Source organism: Oryctolagus cuniculus, chromosome 7 (assembly GCF_051225735.1).
Source record: "Oryctolagus cuniculus isolate XC-2025 breed Fujian yellow rabbit chromosome 7, ASM5122573v1, whole genome shotgun sequence".
In the NCBI taxonomy this organism is placed as follows: domain Eukaryota; kingdom Metazoa; phylum Chordata; class Mammalia; order Lagomorpha; family Leporidae; genus Oryctolagus; species Oryctolagus cuniculus.
Genome location: NC_142873.1, coordinates 30,931,516 through 30,957,092, shown reverse-complemented (window position 1 = coordinate 30,957,092; position 25,577 = coordinate 30,931,516). Strand labels below are relative to the sequence as shown.

The 25,577-nt window shown below is 47.9% G+C and overlaps 1 protein-coding gene across 1 annotated transcript in view; it reads left to right on the top strand.

Moving 5' to 3' along the window:
- Nucleotides 1-19,909: 19,909 nt before the first annotated feature.
- The window catches only part of TBX19 (T-box transcription factor 19), a 38,777-nt gene continuing 33,109 nt past the window's right edge, over nucleotides 19,910-25,577 (top strand). The window contains exon 1 of the mRNA XM_002715636.5: nucleotides 19,910-20,267. Coding sequence (XP_002715682.2) covers nucleotides 20,071-20,267 — 197 coding nt within the window. The 5' untranslated portion in view covers nucleotides 19,910-20,070. The remainder of the gene's footprint in view (nucleotides 20,268-25,577) is intronic.

Sequence of the window (25,577 nt, the reverse complement as noted above, 5' to 3'; positions counted from 1 at the left end):
TCTGAGGGAGACTAATGATGTCACATGCTGACAGAGGGGCTGTGAGGAGGTTTTTACTCCTGGAGAGAGGAGGGAAGGCTTCCCAAGCAGGTTCAAAGCTGGCTGGAGAGGTCGGGAAAGGGTGAGAGTTCCTGCCTGCCCCCACTTGCTTCGTTTGGACCTCCTGCTGGTTCTGGTGGAGGGAGCACCCAATCACTGCTCCAGCATGGGACGGAAGGCGTAGAGGGACAGGTGAGGCTGAAGAGGTGTCAGCAGTCACATTTGAAAAAAGTGAAATCAGACTCATTATTACCAGGTACACAGACATTTAGAGTTATCGCTTCTTTTTGATGTGGTAATGGAATGTCACTAACATATAGCAACTCCAGCTTGCTTGCTCTTTGTCTCCCATGCCCATAATGGCCTGACCTGGCTAGGCTGAAGTTTGGAACTCATTGCAGGTCTCCCTAGTGGGTGGAAAGGGCCCAGCTACTCCTCCCTCTCAGGGTTTGCATTAGCAGGAAGCTGGAGCTGGTAAACAAACACAGGCACTCCAGTGTGGGACACAGGTGTATTAAGTGGCATCTTGACTGCTAGGCCAAATGCTGCCTCCTGCCCTTCCCCCAAGTTTGCTCACTTGTGTTTTTTTTTTTTTTAAAGGATTTATTTATTTTTGGGTGGCGGCCTATGGCAGAGTGGGCTAAGCTTCCACTTGTGGTGCCAACACCCCATATGGGTGCTGGTTCTAGTCCCAGCTTTTTTGATCCAGTTCTCTGCTGTGGCTTGGGAAAACAGTAGAAGATGGCCCTAGTCCTTGGGCCCCTGCACCTGTGTGGGAGACTGTCGCTCCCCCTCTTCGTGGAGGAACGACACATGACCCTGCGCTGTTCTTTCGTCTGCTCGGCCCTCCCCGGGTTTGCTGCTGGTTCTTCCCGGGTTGGCTACTGTCCCTTCCACCTCCGTGGAAGGGCAGTTCCCCCTGGCCACATTCCCCACTTCCGCAGGGGAGCGGCACACCGCCGGCCGGCTCTCTTGGGGGCTGCACAGGTGTTCCTTCAGGTAGATGTTCCCCTTAGATGTTCCTGGTGCATGCCGTCTCTCTCCTCCTTTATAGTCCTCCTCTGCCAATCCCAACTCGACTGCCCACACGCCGAGTACGCTGCTCTCCTCCAATCAGGAGCAAGTCCTACAGTTTATTGGCTGAACTGGAGGCAGCTGTGTAGAAGCTGTTTTCTCCTCTCCCAGTGCCATATTGTGGGAGAGCAGATGCATAGAATAAGTCTTAATTCCAGTAACTTAGTCTAGTCCGAGTTGCTCCCCACAGATCCCCCTTTCTTTTTATTTTTTGGCGTTGATACGCGCCTGTCTTCGGTGTCCCACGGCACACACTCTGCTCTGCTTGCTAGAGTTGCCACAGGTTCTTACAAGTCCTATCAATCAGGCAAACCGAATCCGGGTCCTCTCTTCGCCATGTTGTGAGGAGGTTTTTAGGCGCTGATGCGTGCCTGTGTTCGGTGCCCTGCAGCGCATGCTCTGCTCTGCCTGCAGGTGCTTACAAGCCCTATCAGGCAAACCGAATCCAAGCCTTCTCATTGCCATATTGTGGGGAGGCTTATTGGTGTTGATTCGTGCCTATCTTCGGTGACCTGCAGCTCACACTCTGGTCGAGCTGCCTGCTGGTGCTTACCGCCTTACTAATCAGGCAGACCGAATCCAAGCCTTCTCATTGCGGTATTGTGGGGAGACTATTGATGTTAATAACGTGCCTGTCTTCGGTGACCTGCGGCGCATAAGCTGCTAGCCGCCCGCAGGTGCTCATCGCCTCACTAATCAGGCAGACCGAATCCAAGCTCTCTCATTGCCATGTTGTGGGGAGGCCTTATTTTTCTCTATTTCTCTATCTCCGGGCATTCCTATTTCTCCCATTTTACTTCTGTCTGCCAACATTCCTATTTCTCTCATTTTACTTCTAAACTTCTGTTTCTCTTATCCTTGCGGCTTCCCGGCGCCCGCCCCGAGACTGCTTCTCGGCGGCTTCCCGGCTCTGAGCCGCTTCAGCCCGCACTTCTCCGATCTGCGCGGCTTCCCGGCTTTGCGCGGCTTCCCAGCGCCTCGCCCCGCCGGCGGGCTCCCGGCTCTGCGCGGCTCGGCTTCGCGCGCACGCTCCGCGGTCTCCACGCACTTCGCGCCCGCACCACGGCCTTGCGCCAGCCCCGCGTTCCTTATCTATTCACGCCCTGTGCTCTCTCTGCACGCGGCGGCTTCCGCGAGTCACACAGCGTAGCTTACGTCTCCGCCACTAGTATTCAATCCAAGTTCCCCGGACTAACCTGGCGAATTCCAACCTGGCGGCCCACGTCTCTGGTTCCAGATCTTCGCCTCTTGCTCCCCGGGGTGACTTGAAGAATTCCAAGGTGGCTTACGTTTCCACCTCGGCCTGCACTCGCGGCTTCATCCTCCCTAACATTTTTCTCTACCCGGTATGTTTCCCTAAGTTTTCTTCCAACAATATTCCTCCCTCATTTCTCCTGGCCTCTCCCCACAGTCCGTATCCAAGTCTAAGTTTCTTATAGGTTTCACTTTCACTTTCAACCTGCAGTCCGTATCTGAGTCTAAGTTTCTTCTTGCTTTCACTTTAAATCCTAACTTCTTTCCCACAGTCCGTATCCGAGTCTATGCCTAGGCTTTCAATAGCTTCTTCTGGCACCTTTTTCGTCCGGCTTTTCCCTAGGCTGTTTGCTAGTCTCTCTCTCTGGCATTTTCCACTTCTTCCCGTTTCTTCCCTCCTAAGTTTCCTATCCGAGTCACGGCACCATTATGTCGCTCCCCGTCTTCGTGGAGGAACGACACAGGACCCTGCGTTGTTCTTTCGTCTGCTCGGCCCTTCCCGGGTTTGCTGCTGGTTCTTCCCGGGTTGGCTGCTGGTCCTTCCCGGGTTGGCTGCTGGTCCTTCCCGGGTTGGCTACCGTCCCTTCCACCTCCGTGGAAGGGCGGTTCCCCCGGCCACATTCCCCACTTCCGCAGGGGAGCGGCACACCGCCGGCCGGCTCTCTTGGGGGCTGCACAGGTGTTCCTTCAGGTAGATGTTCCCCTTAGATGTTCCTGGTGCATGCCGTCTCTCTCCTCCTTTATAGTCCTCCTCTGCCAATCCCAACTCGACTGCCCACACGCCGAGTACGCTGCTCTCCTCCAATCAGGAGCAAGTCCTACAGTTTATTGGCTGAACTGGAGGCAGCTGTGTAGAAGCTGTTTTCTCCTCTCCCAGCGCCATATTGTGGGAGAGCAGATGCATAGAATAAGTCTTAATTCCAGTAACTTAGTCTAGTCCAAGTTGCTCCCCACAGGAGACCCAGAAGAAACTCCTGGCTTTGGATCTGTTCAGCTCTGGCTATTGGCAGCCATCTGGGGAGTGAACCAGCGGATGGAAGACCAGAATTCTGTCTCTCCCTCTCCCTGTTTGTAACTCTACCTCTCAAATAATCAAATAAAATCTTTAAAAACAAACAAACAACAATAGAAAATATTTATTTATTTAGTTGAAAGGCAAAGTTTGTGTGAATGTGTGAGAGAGAGCGAGAAAGCTGGGAACCTGAAGTTACATCTGGGTCTCCCTTGTTGGTGATAGAGGTCCAAACATTTGGGCCATCTTCTGCTGCTTTCCCAGGTGCATCAGCAGGGAGATGGATTGGAAGTAGAACAACCAGGACATGAACCAGTACCCATATGGGATGCCGGCGTTGTAGGCGGAGGCTTTACCTGCTACTCCACAGTGCTGGCCTCTAGCTTTGCTCTTTGTTTTATTGTTTTAGTGTTTGCTCCAGTGCTTATAATATGCATTTTAAGTACACTACAGTCTGCCTTCAAAAATATATTGTGGGCCGGCGCTGCGGCTCACTAGGCTAATCCTCTGCCTTGCGGCACCGGCACACTGGGTTCTAGTCCCAGTCGGGGCGCCGGATTCTATCACGGTTGCCCCTCTTCCAGGCCAGCTCTCTGCTGTGGCCAGGGAGTGCAGTGGAGGATGGCCCAAGTGCTTGGGCCCTGCACCCCATAGAAGACCAGGATAAGTACCTGGCTCCTGCTATCGGATCAGCGCGGTGCGCCGGCCGCGGCAGCCATTGGAGGGTGAACCAACAGCAAAAGGAAGAAAGACCTTTCTCTCTGTCTCTCTCTCTCACTGTCCACTCTGCCTGTCAAAAAAAAAATATATATTGTACGTTAAAAAATTTCATAGCAGGCTGCTTCCATGTCCTCATCTTAGTTGTTTTTGAGATCATTGTCATACATTTTAGTTCCATGTATTATAACCCTCATGACGCATTATTTTGGATTTAAACAGTTATCTTTTTTTTTTTTTAAGATTTATTTACTTATTTGAGAGACAGAGTTACACACACACACACACACACAGAGGTCCTCCATCTGCTGGTTCACTCCCCAAATGGCTACAATGGCCGGAGCTGGGCCAGACCCAAGCCAGGAGTCAGGAGTTGCTTCTGGGTCTCCCATGTGGGTACAGGGGCCCAAGCACATGGGCCATCTTATACTGCTTTCCCAAGCTATTGCAGAGAGCTGCATTGGAAGTGGAGCAGCCAGGACATGAACTGGTACCCATATGGATGCAGGTGCCGCAGGCAAAGGCTTAGCCTACTACGCCACAGCACTGGCCCAACAGTTATCTTTTTAAAATATTTAAGAAACAAGGAAAAATTATTTTATATTCCCACTTTTTTTAAAACAATTTTCTGTGCTTTTCATTTCTTTGTGTAGCTCTAAAGGAATCATTTTTCTTCTGCCCAAAGAGAACTGTCTTGGAGAGTTTTTGAGTTCAGATCTGACAGTGATGAATTATCTTAATTTTTGTCTGAAAATGTATTTGCTTTTTAAAAAATTAAATGGATTTTATTTTATTTTATTTTAAAAATAATTAATGGAATTTATTTGAAGGCAGAGAGAGAGAGAAGGAGAGAGGGGCCACATGTGCTAGTTCACTCTCCAAATGTGTGCAGCAGCCAGGTGTAGGCCAGGCAGAAAGCAGGCGCTGAGAACTCAGGTCAGCTTTTCCACGTGGGTGGCAGGAGCCCAATCACCTGAGCTGTCACCTGCTGCCTCTCAGGATGTGTGTCCACAAGCAGCTGGAACCGGGGAGCAGAGACATGGCTTGAAGCCAGGCAATCTGATAGCAGATGCTGGCGTCCCTAGCTGTGTTCTAACTGCTGTGCCAAATGCTCACCTCCCACCAGGCCCACCTCTCAGAGGCCACAGCTGGGTCTGCATCTCCACCCTTGCTTCCTCATCCCCTCGACAGAAGACGGCAGAGTTTAAACTTCTGTGTGAGTTTGGGAAGCCATGTTCTGCTCAGTCTGAAACACAGATGGGAAGTGGAGGCGGGGCTTGATCCCAGGCACTGACTGTGGGATGCAGGCATCCCCAAGTGGTGGCCTTGCCTGCTGTGTCACCATGCCTTGTTTTCATTCTTCTCACCTTCCTCATAACCAGAGAAGTTTGTTGGGCCCCTTTAGGAACTTTTTGCTGGGAAACTTAAAATAGAAGCTAGTATATTTAGTGATTTAGGTACAGTTCTCCAGTTGTACATATTTTTTTCTTGTCGTTTGGTTATTTATATGTAATTTTCAACTAAATTATCCTGGGAATGAGGAGATAAACTATGAAGTAAAGGAATATGTCAAATAGGACCATTGGGGGATCAAAATTGAGTGTTTTAAAGTTTTCATATACAAGGGCAGGCATCGTGGTGTAGTGGGTAAAGCTGCCGTCTACGATGGACAGAGAGAGAAATCTTCCATCCACTAGTTCACACCCAAAATGGCCACAAAGGCCAGGGTTGGGCCAGGCCAAAGCCAGGAGCCAGGAGCTTCTTTTTGGGTCTGCTGTGTGGGTGCAGGGGCCCAAGCACTTGGGCCATCTTCTACTTCTTTCTTAGGCCATAGCAGAGAGCTGGATCCAAACAGGATCAGCAGGGACACGCAACAGTGACCGTATGGGATGCTGGCACTGCAGGTGGCGGTATTACCCGCTATGCCACAGCACTGGCCCCTGTGCCATATTTTGAACCCCAAATGTGTTCCTTCTCATCATTCTAACAGAGCACATCGGGGATTTAGAATGACCTCCTCATACACACACGGAGACTTGGTGCAGAAATCACGTTTAGGTGGTGTTTCTGCTGGCTGGCGCCGCAGCTCACTAGGCTAATCCTCCGCCTTGCGGCACCGGCACACCGGGTTCTAGTCCTGGTTGGGGCGCCGGATTCTGTCCTGGTTGCCCCTCTTTGAGGCCAGCTCTCTGCTGTGGCCAGGGACTGCAGTGGAGGATGGCCCAAGTGCTTGGGCCCTGCACCCCATGGGAGACCAGGATAAGTACCTGGCTCCTGACATGGGATCAGCGCGGTGCGCTGGCCACAGCGCGCTGGCCGCGGCGGCCATTGGGGGGTGAACCAACAGCAAAAAGGAAGCCCTTTCTCTCTGTCTCTCTCTCTCACTGTCCACTCTGCCTGTCAAAAATAAATAAATAAAAATTAAAAAATAGGTGGTGTTTCTGCTTAAAAATCACAGATATCTGGGAGCCTGGGAGAAATAGGCTGCCAGAAGCTTGTAAAACGTAACCTTTCAGACACGGGAAGAGCTGTTGGCACGGGAGGGCAGCTCTTATGACATTGTTTGGAATGAACCCCAGGCACTAATGAAAGAGTAATCCTCCCTAAATCACCCCAAAGCTCGTAATCCCCAGGGCTGCCTTTTGGTGATTAGAAAAGAAAGGTGGGAGCAGCTGTCTCTTTTGTTCAATTTAATTAGGACCAAGGACCTGGATGAGTGTTAATTTCCTGGTGGCACTGGCGGTGGCGGGTGGAGGAAGGTGTTAGGTTTCTTAAGGACTGGATGTTCGGACGGGGACTCGACCCAGCGTGTGCCCAGGGACCCAGGTGCTGTCAGAGGAGCTCAAGCTTGTGAGCTCAGGTTGCATGGCTTCTAATGTCTGTCCTTTAAGTTAGAGACCTGGGCCGCTATGTGCCAGAGGACACAGCAGTACTATCAGGTGTCAGCTAGACTGCACACCTGTAATTAGTAGCTCATCACCTCCGCCTCCCCCCTGCCCTGCAATACCAGATACAGGGCAGCTGCTCGGTTCAGAGTGTGCCAGTCGGTGCCCATCCACTTCATCAAAATGGACCATCCTGCCAGTGATGAGCGTGGCCGGTCACTCTGCCTACCTTTCCTCTCCCTGCGTTCTCCCTCCCGGAAAATGGAGCCGCTCTCCGTCCTGCACCCATGCACTCTTCCTGGGTGCTTCTCCTTTCAGAGGTGTCTCAGTCTGTTTTCTGTGGTTGTCACTGAATGCCATAAGGGAAAGGAGTTTACTCCAACTCATTGTTGGGAGACTGGGAAGTCCAAGGTTGAGGGGCAGCATTGGGGGAGGAACAATGATGGGGACTCTGTGGAGTCCCGGTGTAGTCCAGGGCCTCACATGGGGAGAAGGTCACATATGAGAGACTGAGCCAAACTGGCTTTTGCAAGAGACCCACTCTTGAAAGAACCCATTAGTGCATGAATGGATCCACGCATTCATGAGACCAGAGCTTGCCTCCCACTTGTCTGAAACAATACTCTTCTTAAAGGCATTGGTTCCACGTGCTAGTTGCATTTCTCTGCTGTAACAATTGTAACAGCTGGTAGCCTATGGGCCAGCTGAAATAGTTTCCTTATGGGAAGTGCTGATATCTAAAGCCCAGGATCATTACTTTGCAATTTAATGGTCCATTGGGCGGAGCTTTGTTATTTGAATGGTCAAAGTCTTTGTGCCCTCTGACCTTTCCCTGGGCTATTCTGTCTCCTGGAATGTAGTTCCCCTCCCTGTGTCTGAGCCAAACATCTGCTGCTTCACATCTCAGCTTCAGTGTCCCCTGCTGTGTGAGGTGTCCCTGGGGTGGGGCAGAGTTGCAGGCTGAATATAGTGATTCTTCCCACTGTACCTGCCCTCCCACCCACACTCCCACCCCTCCTCCTCCTCCCTCTCCCATTCCCAGTCCCATTCCCAGATCCATTTTCCATTAACTTTATATACGGAAGACCAACTCTGTACTAACTAAAGAGTTCAACGATCTGCACATGCTCAGACACACACAAACTGTTCCTCAACAGTGGAGACAAGGGCTGTTCAAAGTCATTGCATCTTGAAGTTAATTTAACCCCCCCCCCCTTTTTTAAAGAAACTTAATTAATTTTATTTATTTATTTATTTTGACAGGCAGAGTGGACAGTGAGAGAGAGAGACAGAGAGAAAGGTCTTCCTTTGCCGTTGGTTCACCCTCCAATGGCTGCCGCGGCCAGCGCGCTGCGGCTGGTGCACCGCGCTGATCCAATGGCAGGAGCCAGGTACTTATCCTGGTCTCCCATGGGGTGCAGGGCCCAAGCACTTGGGCCATCCTCCACTGCACTCCCTGGCCACAGCAGAGAGCTGGCCTGGAAGAGGAGCAACTGGGACAGAATCTGGCGCCCCGACCGGGACTAGAACCCGGTGTGCCAGTGCCACAAGGCAGAGCATTAGCCTAGTGAGTCGTGGCGCCGGCCCGAAACTTAATTAATTTTAAAGAAGTACCCAAGAATGATACATCTTTTGCAAGCACTTAGACATAATTATAATACAACTCTTTGAGAACAGAGGTCCTGCATGGGAAGTTAGTGCACAGTGATTCCTGTTGTTAATTTGACAACACTTTTATGTGTGATGTCCGTGATCACCCGAGGCTCTTGCTATGAGCTGCCTAGGCTATGGAAGCCTTCTGAATCCACAGACTCCATCAATATTCAGACAAAGCCATAAGCAAAATGGAAGTTCTCTCCTCCCTTCAGAGAAAAGTACCTCCTTTTTTGATGACCACTTCTTCCCACTGGGGTCTCACTCACAGAGATCCTTCATGTAGGAGATTTTTTCCCACAGTGTCTTGGCTTTCCATGCCTGAAATGTGAACTGCACTTATAAACTTGAGGGCATTTGGGAGATCCAAAGGTTTCAACTCCTTCTAGCATGTGAAGAAAGAGGTGGAGCGAAGTTACCTGCCCATAGACCCATGGTTATTCATGGAAGAGCCTGGAACCTTCCTTCATTCTTTTTTTTTTTTTTTTTTTTTAATATTTATTTCAGGGCCGGCGCTGTGGTGCACTAGGTTAATCTTCTGCCTGCGGCGCCGGCATTCCATATGGGCACCGGGCTCTGGTCCTGGTTGCTCCTCTTCCAGTCTGGCTCTCTGCTGTGGCCTGGGAAGACAGTGGAGGATGGCCCAGGTGCTTGGGCCCCTGCACCCGCATGGGAGACCAGGAAGAGGCACCTGGCTCCTGGCTTTCGATCAGCGTAGCTCCAGCCGTAGCAGCCATTTAGGGGGTGAACCAGAGGAAGGAAGACCTTTCTCTGTCTCTCTCTCACTGTCTAACTCTATCTGTCAGAGAAATAATAATAAAAAAATATTTATTTCAGGGCTGGTGCCGCAGCACACTAGGTTAATCCTCCACCTGCAGTGCCGGCAGCCCATATGGGCACCAGGTTCTAGTCCTGGTTGCTCCTCTTCCAGTCCAGCTCTCTGCTGTGGCCTGGGAAAGCAGTGGAGAATGGCCCAAGTGCATAGCCCCTGCACCCGCATGGGAGACCAGGAAGAACACCCGGCTCCTGGCTTTAGCCTGGTCCAGACCTGGCTGTAGCAGCCATTAGGGGAGTGAACCAATGGAAGGAAGACCTTTCTTTCTGTCTCTCTCTCTCACTGACTGTAACTCTACATGTCAAATAAAAAAATAGTTATTTCTTTTAGAGGTCAAGTTATAGGTAGAGAGAGGGAAAGACAGAGACAAATGTCTTCCATCTGCTAGTTCACTCCCCAAATGGCTGCAACGGCCGGAGCTGGGCTGATCCGAAGCCAGGAGCCAGGAGCTTCTTCCCGGTCTCCCATGTGGGTGCAGGGGTCCAAGCACTTGAGCCATCTTCTACTGCTTTTCCAGGCTATAAGCCGAGAGCTGGATTGGAAGAGGAGCAGCTGGGATTTGAACCAGCACCAATATAAGATGCCGGCACCACTAGCAGAGGCTTGGCCTATTACACCACAGCACTGGCCCTAAGAATCATCATTCTTTTACTCTTTCCTGTAGACTTCAACATTTCCAATGTCTCCTGACAAGGTGTCCCACCTGGGGACGATGAACACACACGGGCCCCAGCCTGAGGAGCACAATCCCAAGTGGCCAAGGTTCCCGCCTGGGCCTTGCCACCTACTAGCTGGAGCTCTTGGTGCAAAGCAACTGGAAAAGCAGTTCAGATGTTTGGGCCTCTGGATCTTTATAGGCATGAAACTTGGCCGCTTAATTCGACAATCAGCCTCACCAGTGCAGGGAGAGGAGCGGTTCTAGATCCTGTGCATGGCCATTGGACAATTAGGAATTATTCTCGGGCTATCCCAAGTGAAGCTTTCCTCAAATCCTCCTTTTCCTGGAGTGCTTTATCCATGCCAGGATTGTAAGGTGCCCAGGGATTTGTATGACTTCGGAGTATTCCCATCTCCAAGTTAGCGTGAAATCGCTGGGGTGTAGCAGCTTCATGGTCTTCCTAGGCCAGGAATTGTCAGGATTTTTGTTTCTTCATTGCACTGACTTTTGAGGATGTGTATGTGTGAGTGTATGTGTGTGTGCATCTGTCCTTGTTTTACCTGACTCAACATTGTTGAAAGTTAGTATTCTCAGAATCTAGGAAGCAGCATGTAAAGGAGGAGGTACCTTATCTGAAGGGAGGAGAGAACGTCCACTTTGACTATGACCTTGTCTAAATATGATCAGAGTCGGTGAACTCAAAAGGCTTCATAGCCTTGGCAGCTCAAGTTAAGAGCCTTGGGGGTCACTGACATCAGAAATAAGAGTGTCAGTTGTTTAATCAACATCAGGAGTCACTGTGCACTTGCTCCCCATGTAGGATCTCTGCCCTTAATGAGTTGTGCTATGAGAATTAATGGTCAAACTTGTCTTCAAAGAGTACTTTAGGGGCCGGCGCTGTTTCAGAACCAGTAAAGCCGCCACCTGCAGTGCCGACATCCCATATGGGCGTTGGTACATGTCCTGGCTGCTCCACTTCCAATCCAGCTCTCTGCTGTGGCCTGGGAAAGCAGTGGAAGATGGCCCATGTCCTTGGTCCCTGCACCCGCATGGGAGACCAGGAGAAGCACCTGGTTTCTGGCTTCGGATCGGTGCAGCTCCGGCTTTTACAGCCAATTGGTGAGTGAACCAGCGGATGGAGGACCTCTCTCTCTCTCTCTGCCTCTTCTTCTCTCTCTGTTTAACTCTGACTTTCAAATAAAAAAACTTTTCAAATAAAAACAAACAAACAAACAAACAGTACTTTATACTTTGTGTGTCTGTATGGGTGCAAACTGTTGAAATCTTTACTTAATATAGAGTTGATCTTCTGTATATAAAGGTAATTAAAAATGATTCTTAGGCTGGTGCTACAGCTCACTTGGCTAATCATCCACCTGTGGTGCCAGGACCCCGGTTCTAGTCCCAGTTTGGGTGCCGGATTCTGTCCTGGTTGCTCCTCTTCCAGTCTAGCTGTCTGCTGTGGCCTGGGAAGGCAGTGGAGGATGGCCCAAGTGCTTGGGCCCTGCACCCCATGGGAGACCAGGAGGAAGTGCCTGGCTCCTGGCTTCGGATCGGTGCAGTGCGCCAGCTGTGGCAGCCATTTGGGGGGTGAACCAATGGAAAAGGAAGACCTTTCTCTCTGTCTCTCTCTCACTGTCTAACTCTGCCTGTCAAAAAAAAAAAAAAAAAAAAGAATCTTAATGAAGAATGGGATGGGAAAGGGAGTAGGAAATAGGACAGGAGTGGGGGTGGGAGGGCGGGTATGGGGGAAGAACCGCTACATTCCAAAAGCTGTACCTATGAAATCTATATTTATTAAATAAAAGCTTTCTAAAAAATCTGACTTAAAATAATACTTTTGTTATTTATTATCTTTTGTTTTTATGTTTTATGCTTTAATATCTCTGGGTGGAAAGTTATCTTTTAATGTTTTTCATCAAAATTTCTTCAGACTGTCTCAAAGATATTTTAGGAGCAAAATGTTTAAAAACAAAATGTTCTTGGGGTGGGTATTGTAGCCCACTGCTTTTGGGATGCCTACATCTCATATTGAAGTACCTGGTTCAAGTCCTGGCTCCTCTGTACTTCCAGTCCGCTTTCTGCTAATGAATCTGGAGGCAGAGACGATGACCCCAGTACTTGGGTTCCTGTGACCCATGAGGGAAACCCAGATGGAGTTCAGGCTCCTGGCTTCAGCCTGGCCTACCCCCGCTATTACAGGCATTTGGGGAGTGAAGCAGAGGATGGAAGATCTCTCTCTCCCTCTGTCTGCCTTCCAAATAAATAAGTCTAAAAGAAATTACAAAGTGTTCTTGAAAAAATATGAAATTTTTTTCTTAAAAATGCCTCAATAAATATCAGAATGCCTTAAAGGTACATGAGTAAATAAATTTATTTTTATTTTTTTAAAAAAATGTTTCCATAATAGGACATCACCACAGTGGTGATGATGGAGAGTTTTAAAATGTAATTTTAACTGATGTATTTATTTGAGAGAGAGGAGCACTCCCATCTACTTGTTCACTTCTCAAATGGCAGTGAAAGCCAGGACTTGGGAACTCCATCTCTGATGTGGGTGGCAGGGACCTGACTATTTGAGCCACCACCTGCTGCCTCCTGGGGTGTGTGTTGGCAGGAAGCTAGAATCAGTAGCCCTCCACTGTAGGATGCAGACATCTTAATCAGTGTCTTAACCACTATGCCAAACGCCCACCCCCTTTATATTTCTTAACATCAGTTTTTACCTCATTCCATCTTGATATATTAAACAACAAATCAGGCAATATTAATTAACAGAAAGCCTATATGCCAGCTACTAGGTTTGATAGTTAAGAGAACTCTCTCTCTCTGCCTCTGCTTCTCTGTAATTCTGCCTTTCAAATAAATAAATCTTAAAAAAGATCTTTATCTCTGTAATTCTGACTCAAAATAAATAAATTTGTAAAAACAAAAAAACAGAAATTCACACGTGTGTGTATTTGGGAATGTTGGTGTTCTGTCTGCTTTACGAGCTCATTTCTGTAGCTCTTAAATAAATCAACCTTATTTGCTTTACCCAAATGGTCTCAATTCCTGTTTTTTTTGTAATTCCTATCCTACCGTTGACATTTGTCTGTTCAGTAGTTGCCATTCCAAGGGCTTTCTTTCACTTTTCTCCTGTATTGGGTCTCCTGTTTCCTGGGTTTCATGTTTTGCTCTCTTTTCTTGGTTTACTCTCCTGTTTTGCTTAAGAGTATTCTGCAGACACATAGAATTACAAATGCCCTAAGCAGCACTCTGGCCTCAGAATCAGCCTTTAAGGCATTCGGATCTGGCTAAAAAGCCCATGAGAGTATCTGAGGCATGGAAAGCCAAGACACTGTGGCAAAAAATAACCTAAATGAAAGATCTCTGTGAGTGAGATCCCAGCAGAAAGAACGGGCCATCAAAGAAGGAGGTATCGTTCTCTGAAGGGAGGAGAGAACTTCCACTTTGACTTGCCTTGTCTAAATAAGGTTGGAGTTGGTGAACTCAAGAGGCTTCCATAGCCTTGGCAGCTCATGACAAGAGCCTCGGGTGATTACTGATGTCATAAATAAGAGTGACAATTGTTAAATCAACAACAGGAGTCACTGTGCATTTACTCCCCATGTAGGATCTCTGTCCTTAATGTGTTGTACTATGAGAATTAATGATAAAACTAGTCTTCAAACAGTACTTTATACTTTGTGTTTCTGTGTGGGTGCAAACTGTTGAAATCTTTACTTAGTATAGAGTTGATTTACTGTATATAAAGATAATTAAAAATAAGTAATAATTCTGAATATAAAGATAATCTAAAAGATAATTAAATTAAAAATGAAGAATGTTATGGGAGAGGGAGTAGGAGATGGGATGGTTTGCGGGTGGGAGGGTGATTGTAGGGGGGAAGAACCGCCACAATCCAAAAGTTGTACTTTTGAAATTTATATTTATCTAATAAAAGTTTTCTATATAAAAAAGAGTATTCTGTAGAGACTTATGATAAAGAGTGCATGGGAGATAAAATTTTTGATAGCTTCCAGGGTTGAAAGTGTCTTCATTTTAGTTTCATACTTAATTGTTTGGATGTTATGGAATTCTTGATTAATAATAGTTTTGTAGGATGGACATTTAGCCTAGAAGTTAGGATACCCACACCCTGGGGCTGGTGCTGTGGCATAGAGGGTAAAGCCACCACCTATGGTGCTGGCATCCCATATAGGTGCCAGTTCAAGTCCTGGCCCCTCCACTTCCAATTGAGCTCTCTGCTATGGCCTGGGAAAACAGCATAGATGATCCAAGTCTTTGGGCCCCTGCACCCACAGGGGAAACCTGGAAAAAGTTCTTGGCTCCTGGCTTCAGATCGTCTCAGCTCTGGCCATTGTGGCTGTTTGGGGAGTGAACCAAAGGATGGAAGACCTCTCTCTCTTTCTGCCTCTGCCTCTCTGTAGCTCTGCCTTTCAAATAAATAAAAAAACTTAACAACAACAACAAAAAGATATCCACACTCCACATCAGAGTGTCTTGCCCTGCTTCTGACTCCAGCTTCTTGCTAATGTGGACTTAAGGCAGCGGTGATGATTCAACTAGTTGGGTCCCTGCCACTCATGTGAAGACCTGGGTTGAGTTTCTGGCTCTTCGTTTCAGTCTCCCGGCTATTGCAGGCCATCAGTAGATGGGAGTTCTCTCTGCCTCTCAAATAAGTAAGTTAAAAAAATACATAAAAGTAAAAAGTAATTTTCCATCATAAATATAAAGCCAAAACTCAATTTTCTTATAGCTTTCAGGTTGTTGAGAAGGCTGATGGCATTGTAATTTATGATATTTTTGCATATGACCTATTTCTCCTTTGGAGACTTTTATTATTTTTTTCTCTTTATTGCCAGTGTTTAAAATTTCATGATGACACGTATGTGACTTGAAGTAGATCTGCTTGCATTCATTGTGCTGTGCTCTTAATGGACTTTTCAGTTTGGGAACTTAAACCTTCAGTTCTGGGGACTTCTCCTGCTTTATATCTTGGAGACTTTCTGCCCCTTTATTTCTGTATTCTATTTGGAACTCTTTGTCATTTGTTTTACTTTCTAGAGACTTTTTCAACTTTATCCTCCAAGTTTTTATTTTTTTAAAGGATTTATTCATTTATTTGAAAGGCAGAGAGAGAGAGAGAGAGAAAAAAAAAACGCACTCCCATCCCATCTTTTGGTTCACTTCCCAAATGCCCACAATAAAGTGGGGAGCCAACAATTCCATCCAGGTCTCCCACATGTGTGGCAATCACTTGGACCATCATTGCTGCTCCTTAGGTTTGCATTTGCAGGAAGTTGGAACCAGGAGTGGAACTGGATATCGACTCAGGCGCTCTGATAGAGCTGGAGTCCTCACCACATCTTAACCGTTTTGCTCCTTTACTGCGTGATCATATTTAAGGAAAGACATATGAGAGAACTTCAAAAAGTTCATGGGAAAATGGCATTAAATGATAAGTTTATTTTGGTGCAAACATTTTAAAAAATGATGTTTATTTATTTGAAAGGCAGAGTGACAGAGAAAGAGGGAGAGACAGAGAGAGCAATCTTCCATCCATTGTTTCACTCCCTAAATGACCATGGCTGGGACTAGTCCAGGCTAAGAAACTCTACCTGGGTCTCCCACATGGCTGGTAGGGACCCAAGCAGGTGGGCCATGTTTGCTGCTTTCCCAGGCACATTACCAGAGAGCTGGATGAGAAGCGGAGACTTGAACTGATGCTCCCATGTGGGATGCGGCCAGCGACTTAACCAGATGTAATATGATAGTGGCCCCAGTGCAAACATTTTTGAAATCCATGGCTGTTTGATTTATAACGAGCATTTTCATGAACGTTTTGAAGATCCCACATATAGCCAACACTGAAATTACCATGTGCATGCATAGGGCTTTACAAAGGTTGACTTTACCCATGGGATTGGGATAGTTGGTGATTGGGGATGGATCAGTTCACTAAGGAATCCTGTCTCTTAACTACGAAGTGTTTTTTATCCTCTATTTCCAGTATGTCCAATCAGTGGTGGGGGTGTATGAGTACAAACTCTCTGAAGTCCACTGTCTTCAGAAAGCCAATGTCTTATTTCCTTCTGCAACCAGCAGGGGGCAGTTGCCTGGCTGAAGGGCAGAGATCTCAAAGGTTAACTGATTCTCATACAAAGTACAAGATTTCAAGATAGCTGCTTTTTGGTCCTAGCTAGGCCTACCCTCCTCCTTTTCAGAGCTATATTATATGTCCAATCCCTGAGCTGTCAATTTGCTTGTTTACTTCCTAAATGGCTGCAATAACTGGAGCTGTGCTGATCCAAAGCCAGGAGCCAGGAGCTTCTTCTGGGTCACCCATGTGGGTGCAAGGGCCCAAGGACGTGGGCCATCTCTCACTGCTTTCCCAAGTGAATTAGCAGGGAGATGGATTGGAGGTGGAGCAGCTGGGACTCGAACTAGAGCCCATATGGGATGCTGGCACTGCAAGTATTAGCTTTACCTTCTATGCCATAGCCCTGGCTCTCTCACCATCTAGTAATTGGTCACAGCTGACAATCAATTTCTCTCTTTCCCTTGCCCTCACGCCGAGTGCTCTGTACTGTTCTGTTGTGTATACTGCTGAATGTATTGAGAATCTACTTCCCTCACTCTGGGGCCACTGCAACCTCCTTAGGCTAAGCCACCATCATCTCTTGCCTGACCATTATAATGTCCTCCTGATTCCCCCCCCCCCTTTTTTTTGACAGACAGAGTGGACAGTGAGAGAGAGAGAGACAGAGAGAAAGGTCTTCCTTTGCCATTGGTTCACCCTCCAATGGCCGCCGCGGCCTGTGCGCTGTGGCCAGTGCACCGTGCTGATCCGATGGCAGGAGCCAGGTGCTTCTCCTGGTCTCCCATGGGGTGCAGGGCCCAAGTACTTGGGCCATCCTCCACTGCAGTCCCGGGTCACAGCAGAGAGCTGGCCTGGAAGAGGGGCAACCGGGACAGAATCTGGCACCCCGACCGGGACTAGAACCCGGTGTGCTGGGGCTGCAAGGCAGAGGATTAGCCTAGTGAGCCACGGCGCTGGCCCTCTCCTCCTCCTTTTCCTCTTCCTCCTCATCTTCTCCTCCTCTTCCTTCTTTTAATTTATCTGTGTATTTTTATTTTAAAGGCAGAGAGACAGAGGAGAGAGATCTTCTGAGATTCACTTCTCCAATACCGCAGTATCTGGGGCTCAGCCAGGCCAGCCAGGAGCCTGGAACTCAATCCAGGTGTCTAACACGAGCGACAAGGACCGGCAGATTGAGCTACCCCTGCTGCCTCCTGGAGTGTGCATTAGGAAGCTGGCTCAGAGGTGAAGGTGAAACTTGAACCCAGACACTCCAATGGGGGATGTGAGCATCTTAACTGCAGTGCAAAATGCCTGCCCCTCTTAACTTCGACTCTTGCCTTTTCCAGTCTATACTCTACAAATCAGCTGGCATTTAAAAAAAAAACACAGAGTGGATCATGCATTTCTCCTGCTTCACACTCTCCAGTAGTTTCCTATATCAGAAGTGGATAGGACCCAACGCATGGCCCTGCTGCCTCCCATCCACGCCCCAACCCTTCTTCCTCCTCCTCCTTCTGTTCCCACTCTTAATTTGTGCAAAGATCTACTTTCAGTCTACTTTTTTTAAAAAAAGATTTTTAAAATTTATTTATTTGAAAGGCAGAGCCACAGAGAAGCAGAGGCAGAGAGAGAGAGAGAGAGAGAGAGAGATCCTTTATCTGCTGGTTCACTCCCCAGGTGGTCACAATGGCTGCAGCTGCACCGATCTGAAGCCAGGAGCTTCCTCCGTGTTTCCCACATGGGGGCAGGGGCCTAAGGATTGGACCATCCTCCATTACCCTCCCAGGCCACAGCAGAGAGCTGGATAGGAAGTGGAGCAGCTGGGACTTGAACCAGTACCCACATGGGATGCCGGCATTGTAGGTGGTGGCCCCACTGCCATGCCACAGTGCCGGCCCCTCAGTTTACTTTATACTCATAAGGTTAACCCCACACTAAGAGGTCAAAAAATAGTATGAAGGAAAAAAAAACCATTCCTCAACAATAGAGACAATGGCTATAAACAATCATCCCATCTCAAATGTCACTTTTGCACCTATACATTATGTTTTAGATACTCTATTAGTTACTCCAGATCAAGGACAACATACAGTATCTGTCTTTTGGGGACTGGCTTATTTCACTAAGTATAATGGTTTACAGTTGCATCCATTTTATTGCAAAAGACAGGATTTCATTTTTTTTATAGCTGAGTATTACTCTATAGTATATATATATATATACTCTATAGTATATATATATATAGTGTATATATAAGATTTATGTATTCATTCTAAAGAGTTATACACAGAAAGAAGGAAAGGCAGAGAAAGAGGTCTTCCATCCACTGGTTCACTCTCCAATTGGCTGCAATGGCTGGAGCTGTGCCAATCTGAAGCCAGGGGCCAGGAGCTTCCTCTGGGTCTTCCCATGCTGGTGCAGGGGCCTAAGCACTTGAGCCATCTTCCATTGCTTTCCCAGGCCATAGTAGAAAGCTGGATGAGAAGTGGAGCAACCAGGACTTGAACCGGTGCCCATATAGGATGCTGGCACTGCAGGCGGTGGCTTTACCCACTACACCACAACACTGGCCCCTCTACATACTAATTTTCCAAGTTTATTTTTACTCACTGAGAGCAGAGTGTTTCTTTTTATAAAATAATTTTATTTAAGGTATATAAATCTCATGTATTTCATAGATATGAATTTAGGAGCATAGTGATACTTCCCACCCTACCTTCCCTCCCACCCACGCTCCCACCCTTCTTCCTCCTCCCTCTCCTAGTCCAACTCTTAATTTGTACAAAGATCTATTTTCAGTTTACTTTGCACTCATAAGATTAACCCTACACTAAGAGTTCAACAAATAATTTGAAGAAAAAAAAATCACTGTTCCTCAACAATAAAGAGAGAGACCAGGGATCTTAGAAAGAATAATACGATGCTAACTGCTTTCTTCCTCTCCCTCTGACCAGGGCTGATAATAAGAAAAATTGCGGCTCTGGATTCAGGGTTCAGAGCTCTTCTGCTTGTTGGAGGCAAGCAGGGCCCTTGGGATGAAGAGGGAGTGAGTATGTGTGGGACCCCACAGGCCAGAGGTGACCAGTAGGGGATACCCTGGGAGAAAGGCGTCCTTAGCTCTTTTCTCCTGAGTTCTGCCCCTTTCGTGGTGGTCTCCAGAACATCTTCCTTTACTCTGCTACTACAACAGTCGAGAAACACTTGGCACCGTGCCTTAGACCTTCCAGGTACACTGTTCTGTTCTCCAGGGCCCCATCATCTGTCTGGTGCTGGAGAACGGTTCAGGGACCTGGGCTCTCCGCTGCATCAGGACAGCCTGAGTTGGTCTCAGCTTTGCCGATCCATCCCAGGGCCCCATCACTATAGGTGCCTTATGCCTTGATTTATATACAAACATGATTTGCCTGATTGTTGCAGTCTGGGCCTGGAATAATTTTAATTAACAGAAAAGTGGTCCTCAATACACTGATTAGACCTCTTCAGGTACAACAAGATAAAAGCCTGATAATTTGGATGGAGTACTCTTCTTAACGTCTACTCTAGGCACGGCAGCCAATGGGGAAGCCAGGCTCTCTTCCACCTGATCCAATGAGTAATTAAGAGAGGGCTTTTTCTTCCCCACCTCTCCCCTCCCTCCACCCTGCTCCCCAACGAAAGCTTAACAGGTTGGTGGTATAATTTGGAGATTTTCAAAGGTGTTGTACTAGGAGCTTAGGCAAGAGCCGGGGTGTCTTCTTCCAGCTCCCTGGGCGCTGTCCAGCTGGGTGTGAAAAAGCAGGCAAGAGAGGGACGGAAAGGGTGAGGCAGGCAAGGTAGGTGAGGGCGCTTAGCAAAGTTGGAGAGGGGCCTAAGGCCATGAGTGAGCCGGGCTCACAGAAGACCAGCGAGGGCACCGTTTCTCGCCTGCTCCATGTGGTGGAGAGTGAGCTTCAGGCAGGGAGGGAAAAAGGCGACCCTACAGAGAAGCAGCTTCAGATCACCCTGGAGGATGCTCCGCTCTGGCAGAGGTTCAAGGAAGTCACTAACGAGATGATCGTGACCAAGAGTGGCCGGTGAGTCTGTCGCCCGCCCAGGGGGTGCTGGCAGGGCTTGGCTAGGGAGGTGGCACCCCTTGAATATCGAAGGGGCTGCCGCTGTGTCTGCAGAGGCAGTGAGGTCTGATTTCAACACATTCGCAGCGGGGTCAGATCTCACCTTCCCCCGCTAGCCAACTTGATTCATAGCTTTGAGAGCATCAGAGAGGTACCGGATGAAGCCACCTGTCTCACATGCATTTTCAGTGGAGAAATTCCGAGAAGTTACTGTAACGGTGGGGGTGATGGGGTGTGTGTGTGTGGCAGGGATGCCCCATAGGCTGGAGAAATGCACTCTTTGGACTAGTTGCATGCCTGAGCAGACCTGAGTTCCAATCCTGTTTAGATAAAACAAAAGCCAATTTTATTTGGAAGCTGGATCATTTTGGTTCAAGCCTAGTAAACTTGCCAGATGTTTTTGACTGGCTGGAGACTGGGAGCCAAAGGGAAGCCTGAAACTCATCGCCTGTCACTCCATCTGTTTCCCCTGGTGTGTTTGTGGACAGCATTCATTTGAGGTGCTGTGTGTTTGTGCTGATGTGAGAGCTGTCTCAGGAAAAGTCAGTGCCCCTAGTACTCTGCCTTAGAGCCAGAAGATGCCTTCTGGAATTAACGGGCACTGATCTCTGCTGAGTTTCTTGGATTCTATTAACTGCAGTGCGCGAAGGGACTGTCGAGGTCATATTAGAAAGTTTCGCTTAGTATCAGGGATGCAAACATTTTGAATGCTGACTCAACGTCCAGTTGCTGTGCACAGACCTTTAGGGTATGCAGGATCCCAGAGGGATAAAACCCTGGGAGGCATTTTCAGTGGGCTTAGTTTTGCCAGGACTCTAATTATGACACCCTCAAAAGAAATTTGGCTAGCAGAGAAAAGTCGAGACAGGCTTTTGTCCTTGTGCAAAATGCTTCCAGTCCTGATGCCTTGATTTTCTGCTTTTGAATAAAACACACAGTATAGAAAAATGAACTATTCCTGAGCATCTGGGAGAAATATGAACTTGAGAGTTCTTCCATCACATTAAAGTGCTTCCTAAGTGAAAGTTGAACCAGAAGTAAGCCCATTTCAATAAATTGTGATTATACTAGTAGCAGGAATATCAACCTTGCTTAATAATCTATATTTTCTTTCTCTCAATAAGTCCCATATTTACTTCATATACAAGGTTTATTGATTTTAATATTTGTAATTGTAATTACATGGGTTTCTTCTCTATCTGTACTTATACATTATTTTTAGCCTCTGTTAGAAAGAAACATAAGACATATTTTTAATTTCAAAGAATCATCGCAAATTTTCAATTGGATTTAGTCTTCCCTTTCAATGCAATTATAAAAATACCATTATGCTTGGCACTGGGTAGAACTTTCTTTGTTATTCTTTGTGCATGTAGTTGGGCTGCCAAAAACCCTCATGCTATCTATTGGATGGTCAAAATGGTCATGTATTAAAGTAAAAAGTAAATACAGCCATCAAGAAAAATATGGCTCCTCTCTTTCAATAAAAGTTTCTGAAACCATCGTAAAATCTAATTTAAAAATGTTATATTGGATTGTACTTTTACCATTTAAGAATTTTCTCTTGCCTTTTTTTTTGTCACCTGTTTAAACCCTGTTTAACATGTAAAATTCTTCATGTTCAAAGTCACTTAAAAGTAACTCTGTGAAAATACTCCACGTGGAAAAAAGTCTCGTTGCAGTCAGATTGGTTCGCCCTGGATGTCCTGTTACCGCCTCCCCCTTACTGTGGTTACAGTCTTTTTCTTCAGTCCTCGGAAGCTCACTGAACCGTTTAGGGTCAGTCAAGGCTTTGCCACGAGATAAACACTTGGTTACTAATGAATGCGCTTGGTCTGAAATTGCTCTCAGTCTGTGGAGTTTCTCAGTGCAGGCAGCAGCCCATCTTACTGTTCTCCACGTAGGCGTGCCTTCACCTCTCTGTTCTGCCATCTCTGCTCCTGTGCCTGTCTCTTCTCCCCCTAACCGTCTGTTCTCTCTCCCCTTTCCCCCATCTCCTCTGTCTACACCTTCCATGCCTCCTCCAAATCCCCGCCCTCCACACCCAGTCCTGAGGCTGACCCAGGGTTCCGTGGCCCCTCTCTGTGGAGAGTGTTCCTGGTGTGTAGCCCCTGCTCCTAGCCCCTTTGGGTTGCATTAACTGCCTGGTCTTTGGGGGGTTGACTTTTTGATGTTTTTAGAAGAGGTTTCGATTGGGATAACTGTGTAACTCTGTACATCTCTTAAGGTCTCATTGTTCTGCATAACAGCAAGTTTTGAAATGGTGTGGGATGAGCTGTAGAAGGAGTAAAAAGACTCATTGTCAAAAGGAGGCCTGCTTTCCTAAGTTTAAATCAGAGGGTTGCCTCTGGCGTTAACCAGAAGAACGGAAGTGAGAGGATTTTCCTTGAAAAATACTGAATTATTCCCTAAGGCCGGCATCTGGAACCAACCCCTCTCCCCCCTTCTCTTCCTTCCTTCCTGTTAGGTCTTAGGGTTCGAAGAAGGAGCAGAGACGGCTGGTTAGAGAAGACTTTATTTTAGAGGGGACAGAAAGGGAGTAAAGAGAGAGTGGGGTTGAGCCTGCCTGGGAGAAGGCTTCGCTCCGTTTGAGCAGCCGGCTGCATCCCTGTGTAAGCTGCTTGTTGGGGGAGGTGCAGAGCACCACGGGGACCCTGATACGGTGGGTGGAAAGGTTCCTGCAGTACGTGGCAAACCCCGGCGCAGGGCTTTCTAGAACAGAAAACATTCCAGTAGCTTTGGGATGAACTATCTGAGCCCAGTTTCAAAAGGCATGGGGGTTCAGGCCCAGTGTTCTCACAAACCCAGCACTTTAATACATATGCAGAAAGAAAAAAAGAAAAAAAAAACTTTTGCGTTACGTAGACGAGCTGGGGAGGGAGAAACAGCGACAGGGAGGGGGGGACGCCGTCTCCATGGCTACGGCAGCTGACGGGGGCGTGGTTAGGGAGTGGTTTCTCCCCTCTCCCTGTGCTGGCATCAGTGGAGCGGTGGCGGGAATTGAGCGCCTTTTAGCCGGATATTGTGGACAAGGGGATGAATGACGTGTTGGACCCCTGAGTGAATGAACCGTTTCCATAGCTGAAGGGCGCGTGGCCCTAGATGAACAAGAAGAGATAATCGTTATGAAGGGTGAAAAGGAACACCAGCCAAGGTAGCCAGGAGGGCTCTTGAACCAGTTGTTTGAAGAGTCAGACATCCGATGTTGAATTCTGGGTGCTCCATCAGCTTGCGAGCAGCATCCGATCGAGACTGGGTTAATTCACAGAAAAGCAGCGTTCTTGTTTTGGGTCATTCTCCCAAATGCTGGTTGTGCCTGCAAGTGTGGCACGTGGTTGTAAGGGCTTGCTGTGGTTCATTTGGGTTGCTCTTGTTGAATTATAGGACGGCATACACAGAATTCTGCTTCGTCGGCCGGCGCCGCGGCTCACTAGGCTAATCCTCTGCCTAGTGGCGCCGGCACACCGGGTTCTAGTCCCGGTCGGGGCGCCGGATTCTGTCCCGGTTGCCCCTCTTCCAGGCCAGCTCTCTGCTGTGGCCAGGGAGTGCAGTGGAGGATGGCCCAAGTCTTGGGCCCTGCACCCCATGGGAGACCAGGAGAAGCACCTGGCTCCTGCCATCGGATCAGCGTGGTGCGCCGGCTGCAGCGCGCCGGCCGCGGCGGCCATTGGGGGGTGAACCAATGGCAAAGGAAGACCTTTCTCTCTGTCTCTCTCTCTCACTGTCCACTCTGCCTGTCAAAAAAAAAAAAAAAAAAAAAAAGAATTCTGCTTTGTCTTTCAGTCACTCTTGCACACATAGGTTAATACCGACCTAGCTAGCAATAGGAGAGCACAGAAATTTATGATCCTACAAGGACCCTGGGCTGTCCCCTCCATAGCAATGCCTGGCTGAGTGGAGAGCTGCTTCAGTCAAGGGACGACAGGCTTTGTGATTCTGATCCAGGGATCCCTTGACTCTCACTTCCAGGGCCCAGGTTTTTGGCAGAGTGGGTGGGGCTTCCTTGGAAGCCAGCAGCTGTTTGTTCATGCCCTGGCTTTTTGCCTTCCTTGTCCACATAAACTGATGCTTCTCTGTATCCACAGCTCTAAGGGACAAGCACTCCCCCCAAAGCCAGGGACTCTACCATTGCTGTGGCCTAGTTCTCTAAACAACTAGGTGAGGTTTATCAGGACTGGCCCCAGTGCCTGCGAATCCTGGTCACAGTGACCCATCTCATACCTGAGGCTCGGAAACTCACCTTTCAGCAACCCTTGAAAATTTGTTCTTCTCTCTCTCTCTCTCTCTTTTTTTTTTTTTTTTTTTTTTTTTTTTTTAAGATTTGTTTTTTGGGAGGCAGAGTTACAGACAGAAAGTGGGAGAGACAGAGAAAGAGAAAAATCTTCCATCCACTGGTTCACTCCCCAGATGACTGCAATGGCTGGAGCTGGGCCAACTTGAAGGCAGGAGCCAGGAGCTTTTTCCAGGTCCCCCATGTGTGTACAGGAACCCAAGCACTTGGCCATCTTCTACTGCTTTCCCAGGCCATCAGCAGGGAGTTGGATTGGAAGTGGAGCAGCCGGGACTCAAACTGGCATCCATATGGGATGCCGATGCTGCAGGTGGAGGCTTAGCCTACTGTACCACAGCGCTGCTCCCCCGACCCCCAGCTCCCTTATTCCTTTCCTGGGAAGGATGTTTTACTACCATCTGCTGCTTCTAACCTGGTTCCCTTTTGTGGTCCAAGTCCCCACACACCTCTCACCCACACTCCTCCCAGAATTCTTACATAGCTTTCATCAACATGTCTTCTAGCCTATTATTTAAATATAATCCCAATGTCTCTTCATGTTGGATCTGTACATACTCCTCCCCTGAGGGCTGGCATGTATTTCCAACTCTGGAAAAAGACCCATGGACTTATTTACATGGACCAGAACCTTCCTGAGAGAAGCCCAGGAGAGACACGTCTTCTGGAGTTCCCAGGAAATAAGGCCAACTTGGCAAGGGGGAAAACACTGATGGTTCCATCTGTTATGCCTGTCCAGGGCATTTTTGTTATGGCCTGGCTGATTGGTCAAGCCCATTTATGCATCATGCATGCTTCCTTCCCCTCTTCCCATGATGTGGGTTCGTTGCCCTGTACCACCTGTTACATAATTATCACTATTCCAGTCCCACCCTCTACTAACCATCACCATTCCTTGCACCCAATGGAAGCAACTGCCATAGCAATGACTCATCATGTTGCTGTGCCACTAGGACTTCCTAAAGTTTGCCACTTACCATATG